At 37.5% G+C, this 6,200-nt stretch overlaps 1 protein-coding gene across 3 annotated transcripts in view; it reads left to right on the top strand.

Annotated features, from left to right (window-relative positions):
- The window catches only part of PCDH11X (protocadherin 11 X-linked), a 424,395-nt gene that overhangs the window by 62,911 nt on the left and 355,284 nt on the right, over window positions 1-6,200 (top strand). For 2 of the 3 annotated variants that reach the window (XM_014307944.2, XM_031058829.1), the window contains exon 3: window positions 2,303-2,350. The exons of the other annotated variant lie outside the window; for it this stretch is intronic. In XM_014307944.2, the coding sequence (XP_014163419.1) occupies window positions 2,303-2,350 (48 nt within the window). The remainder of the gene's footprint in view (window positions 1-2,302; window positions 2,351-6,200) is intronic. 3 annotated transcript variants of the gene reach the window in all.

The following is a 6,200-nucleotide window of genomic DNA, read 5'->3' as shown; positions in this document are numbered from 1 at the left end:
TAGCATAAATTCCTTACAGTTTTGTGATGTAGCTGCATATTTTTTCTGAAGTATATAATTGTATGTCTGCAGTGCATTGTGAAAGACCACTCAAGTGATGGCCCAGTTCCTTGAAAGGAGTTTCTTGGAAATGTTGTGTCCTGTTAATGCAGCAATGTGGGTTCACCGTTATTGCCACCCTAGTTTGTAGAGGTGGATGAAGTGAATTTCCATTAAAATAAAATATTCAGGTTTATGGGGTTTTTTAGGTTTGGTTTTCTTTGGTTTTTTGGTTTTTTTTTTGGTACAGGAGGAGAAGAAGTAGCAAGTTATGGTGTAGACATTGCTCATAATATGATTTCCTCAACTCTTCCATAGGAATGGAGCTAATTAGGATTCTGAATGCAGAAAGTGCACTTTAGGTTTATGCATTGTTGGGTGCTTACAAATCCTATTTTTACTGTGGTCCTGAACCTGAAAGTTCAGTTTATTCCAAGTTAAACTTTTTTCTTGCTTCAAAGGAAACCAATAGAAACAGTGCATGACACTGACAGAAAACCATAAATTGAACAAAAGCCTTAAAAATCTTGGCCTACAAATTAAAAGGCTGCATTGCTTTGACAAAGAGAGTGTTTCAAATCTGTAAGCAACTCTGCATCTGCTGAGGTCTGCATTATAAGAAATTCTTACCTTTGTAATGTTATTTTTCTCCTTTGAAGTTCTGCCACTCAGTTCATAAGGTAACTGCTGCTACCAATGACACTTATTTCCAGTAACTTTGGGTTGTAAGCTGTGGGATGTCATGGGAGGAGTGACTGTGGAGTCTTTAAGCAGGACAGCTGTCCAAGAAATGGTAATTTTCTAGAATGCATGGACAGCAAATTGCACGCTGGGTGAATAATGGCAGACTTGGGACCTTTATTAGAGCTACACCACTCAGGGTGGTTTGGGTCTGAGTGCATTCACATGCACCCATTGCAGGCACACAGATCCATTATTGCCTGCCATGTGGAATATTTTGTGTTCAAGACGTTAACTTGGCTTTGGCAATTCACAATTTCACAGCCAAAGTATCGCCTTGGAAAGAAAACTGCAAGTTTAGTTTTCAGCTTTTGTAGGAAAAGTTGTCCACCGTGTCACTGTGGTCTGTTTGCTGCATTCCGAACTGGAGCTGTGCTGCTGTTCTCTCTTCTCTGCTGACAGACAGCACAGCACAGAGCAGTTCCATATGTCTGGGAAAAATAGGCAAGGAAGAAGTGTCTGGGACCTGTCTTGAAGTTCTGCAGAAGCCTGCAAAGATTTTCTGTGTTGTTCCATGTGAAATAACCAGCATTTATCAAACATGCATTATTCTCTGGACTTTCTGAAAAGATTGTAGGGGTCTTTTGGACTCCAAATTACATTTCAGCTAAAGGTTTTTATTTAAGTAATTAATTAATTACTGATTTACTTTCTGATGAGAAATGAATCTTTTAATATTTTTCTTGTTCTTCCTTTTCTCTTTTAAGATGATTGTTAGCATGTGTACTTCTAACTTGTTGCAGCAGTCATTGAGATGAGTTCCTGTAGAATATGAGTAGAAGTTTGAGCTGTGCATGGCCCTTGACTTCTGTTTGACATTGAGCTGAACCAAGGACATCTCGTGATGTGTTTGTCATCTACAGTGCCTGAAGGATTGATAATAAGTGCATGGTGAAGATGTAGCCACAAAACAATGAGCTGCCTTTGCTCCTGTGGCTTTCTCTGGAGGTTCAGAATCCTCTTTTGAATGAAGAGTGAGGACAGTGTTGATCTACCCTTTGTCAGCTAACAATGCAGACTTGTTACACACAATTACATAATTTGTGTGTTTTAAGGAATAATCACTGGTAGCCTCTCTCAATCTGAGTACTTTCCATCACAAGCAGTTGGGTTTGTAGCATTATTTAGCACAACATTCTTTCCCTTCCCCACTTTGAGAAATTCCTGCTTTCTGCCAATTTACTGCTCTGCAAGTGCAGGTCCACAGGATGTTATGAACACAGTGGACCATGTCTGTTATCAGCATTAACCAGAAGCTGATCTATTTTCCCATTCTTCCCAACAATGTCCAGGCAGTCAGTGCCCCACAGATTTAACAAAACCCTGTGGTGGAATGCTGTGAAATGCAATGGCTGTGTGTAGATTCTGGTGCACTTTGTCACATCCAGACCTGTCTGCAGCACTTAGGAGCTGTTCTAGCTTACCACACTATGTGTCCGTGTGTCATTGATTATGTATTTATGAAACCACCTAAATGTTGCAATTTTTAAAATACTCTCTAATTTTTTTATTCACATGACAGCCCAAAACAGCTCCGAAAAGGACATTTGGATCCATTACAAATGACCAGGTAAATATACACAGTAGGGAGTGTTCAACAAGAAAGTTTCGTTATTTGAGAGACTGTGTGTGCAAATCCATGGAAAAGGCTGTGATGAAAATTGGATAAGGTAACAGAGCTCCTTATTGCCCTGGTAAGGGATCTTGAGATGGGCATAACTTTGGTTTGCCTCCGATAGTTAGTGCTTAAATTGTATTTTTAAATTTAAACAGTCAATCTCTTGTACTTCTCATTCCCTTCTTCTGTAAGGGTACAGATATCAATGGAGCAGATTATTTCTGCAAATTGTTTTAATGGGCAAAGGCATTCTATAACTGTTAATTACCTACTGTGCTTTTCCAATGGACTCTTGCCCTTCCAAGTGTGAGCAAATCCTTCAGATCACTGGGATAATGTGGTTACTGAGGTGCAGTTCAGTCCCAATAGAAATCTGACCCTAATGGAAATTTTAACTTCACTGAACTCTTAATGATGGTAGAGCTATTTATTTCAACATCAAGAAATTAATCCTGAAGGTTTTTGTTCACATTTCTCACTTTAGTTCTTAATTTCTTTGCTCATAATGGAGAGAATTAGATGTTTATAATTTTAAAAATGTATTTCTTGGATGTTTGATCAAATTTTTTTTGAGTGTTTAGAATGTGAGAACTATCTGTTCTTAGAAAATGTGTTTGTTAATTTGCAGCATATCACACCTAACCTTATCTCTTAAATAACATGAAATATTCTTGTTTCAACAAATTGAAATAGTTACTCTTGTTACAATTAAGAGAAAGTCTACTTCTCTGTAATGGTTTTTCTGTAGTTTAAAAAGATGTCTAAACCTGTAATGAATAGGAAGAAATAGACATAGATAATATTTCTTTCCATAGAAAATTATTCAAGTGTTAATAATGAACTTGGAAGAGATCTTCACATTCTTTTCTGTTCTCCAGTCATTCACAGCTAATAATGGGGAGCTAAAGCACCACATTTTATATCAAACTCATCTGCTCTGATGAAAAGCCCCTCTCCCATGCTGGATGAGGAAAGCAGAGATGGGCTCACACACGTACAGCCACGTGAATTCACAGTCTGTACCAAGTTCTTGTAGCTGTGGGATCTAATGACAGAATAATCAGTGCCCATCTGTCAGCTTGTGTACAAATAAAGAGGCAAAGAGAGCTGACAAGTTCCTTTTACTCTGGCTTCTGCTCTTTTCTTTCCTCTGGAATCTATGTTGAAGCATAGAATATATAATTTATAATTTCTTCGTAATTATGAAATTTATTGCAAATAACTGCTAGCCAGATTGAATATGAGGAGGAAACTCACGCTCTGCTTCCTATCAGCATAGAATTACCATTCTAAAATTTACCCTAATTGGTTCAAAATGTATATCTTGATTTAGAAACAATTTGCAGGGTTTATATTTTCATGCCTTCTGCTAAAGAAGCCAAATCTGTATTTGTTTAACTGCTTCAAAATGTGTTCCAGTTTACTTTATACTGTCCCCAGTTGCAACTTAATGTTGCCACAAATGCTGTGCAAGTGGCGCAGTGATTTTTGCATGTGTGGATGAATAGTTCTGTCCCATGAAATAAAAGATGGCTTATCTAGGGTCAAAATCTGGCTTTGACAAACAAATCAGGGAGAGTTCAGCCTCACTCAGAAGTGTATAGAAGCTATAAATGCATTATTCGCTTAGTGGCGGGGAACATGGAACACAAATCTTTTGCAACTCATGGGAAATAAGGAACCTTGAACACTGGGAATGTTTTCTTTTGCATTGTTCTGGAGTGGCTAAAGCCAGTTCAGAGCACAACTGGACCTGGCCCAGTGGAAATGAGAGGATCTTTATGATCCCTTTCTGCCCAAACCATCTCTGGTTCTATGGCAGTTACCTGAGTGAGGGTGAAAGAGGAGAAGCATAAACAGAGGAAGAACAGTTGTTCATGATTACGAATATTACACATTAAAAGGAACTCTTAGTTAGTCCACAATTTTATTTATGCCTTCTTTTTTCTGGTCATCCTATGCGTTCAGCATTAGCCATCTGTGTTCTCGCCCTGCCCTTTTGGAAGGTGTGGCTGGAAAACTGCCTTTACATCATTCCTCTGTGTGGTGAGATATGAGAAAAGAGGATAATTACACTGTTCTGCTTTCCTGCAGAAGAGACAGCAGAAGAGAGGGAGAATTTAGTTCTAAATTCCAATATTTATTTTAGCAGATTTGTCAGCACTACTGTTTTTTAAAAAAGCTGTGTTTGCGCAATATATGTAGCATTTTGGTGCAGTTCCAGAGATGTTCAACAAACCCCATGAAAAATATTGATCATTTTCAAATTGATCTCACAGTTGTGTGATATTTTTGAAATGAAAATAAGTCGTCTTTTTTTTCACTAGGATTGCAATTTCACTACAAATATAAAACATATAGTGATGAATGCAGGAATAGTTTTAATGAGTTTTTAAATATATTTCTGATGAACTGTTAAGATCTAGTTTTGTCTGTATCATCCGACATCTAAATTATGTAGTAAGCACTTTATCAATGATGGTATTGGTCTGGTGGGGCTTTTATGTTTGGTTGGTTGTTTTTTTTGGTTTGGTCTGGTTTTTTATGCTAATGGTTTCAGATCATGTCCAGAGTTGCTCCACAAACAGAGAAATAATCCCTTTATCTTTGTTGGTTTCCTTGAAATGGAATATTGGAATAGGTCCTCCAGTGACTGAACTTCGGCTTCATTCCTCATTTCCACACTGACTTATACAACAGAAAAACTGAATTACATCAGTCCAGGAATTTAATAACTTTTCTTTAGGAATAGAGAATCTGGATGAAAAAAATCACCATCACTCTTACATTTCCCCTTTTTCTAAAGTATCTATTTATTGCCATGTTTGCTCTGAAGCTTTCTCAAGGCTCTGGAGCTTAAAGCAAAACTAGATATGGAAAAATAAACATAAATGTACAAATATATATTCCTGTATAGAGTATAATATATATATTTATATATATAAATATATATAAATTTCAGAAACATAATGGGATTTTTTTTCTTTTTAAATACACTGTCAAGCTAAAGTGTGTTCTTGGGTGGTTTGGGTCTGAGTGCATTCACATGCACCCATTGCAGGCACACAGATCCATTATTGCCTGCCATGTGGAATATTTTGTGTTCAAGACGTTAACTTGGCTTTGGCAATTCACAATTTCACAGCCAAAGTATCGCCTTGGAAAGAAAACTGCAAGTTTAGTTTTCAGCTTTTGTAGGAAAAGTTGTCCACCGTGTCACTGTGGTCTGTTTGCTGCATTCCGAACTGGAGCTGTGCTGCTGTTCTCTCTTCTCTGCTGACAGACAGCACAGCACAGAGCAGTTCCATATGTCTGGGAAAAACAGGCAAGGAAAAAGTGTCTGGGACCTGTCTTGAAGTTCTGCAGAAGCCTGCAAAGATTTTCTGTGTTGTTCCATGTGAAATAACCAGCATTTATCAAACATGCATTATTCTCTGGACTTTCTGAAAAGATTGTAGGGGTCTTTTGGACTCCAAATTACATTTCAGCTAAAGGTTTTTATTTAAGTAATTAATTAATTACTGATTTACTTTCTGATGAGAAATGAATCTTTTAATATTTTTCTTGTTCTTCCTTTTCTCTTTTAAGATGATTGTTAGCATGTGTACTTCTAACTTGTTGCAGCAGTCATTGAGATGAGTTCCTGTAGAATATGAGTAGAAGTTTGAGCTGTGCATGGCCCTTGACTTCTGTTTGACATTGAGCTGAACCAAGGACATCTCGTGATGTGTTCGTCATCTACAGTGCCTGAAGGATTGATAATAAGTGCATGGTGAAGATGTAGCCACAAAACAATGAGCTG

This window comes from Geospiza fortis, unplaced genomic scaffold (assembly GCF_000277835.1).
Source record: "Geospiza fortis unplaced genomic scaffold, GeoFor_1.0 scaffold29, whole genome shotgun sequence".
Classification (NCBI taxonomy): Eukaryota; Metazoa; Chordata; class Aves; order Passeriformes; family Thraupidae; genus Geospiza; species Geospiza fortis.
The sequence above is the reverse complement of the archived record's forward strand: the minus strand, read 5'-3'. Positions and strand labels throughout refer to the sequence as shown.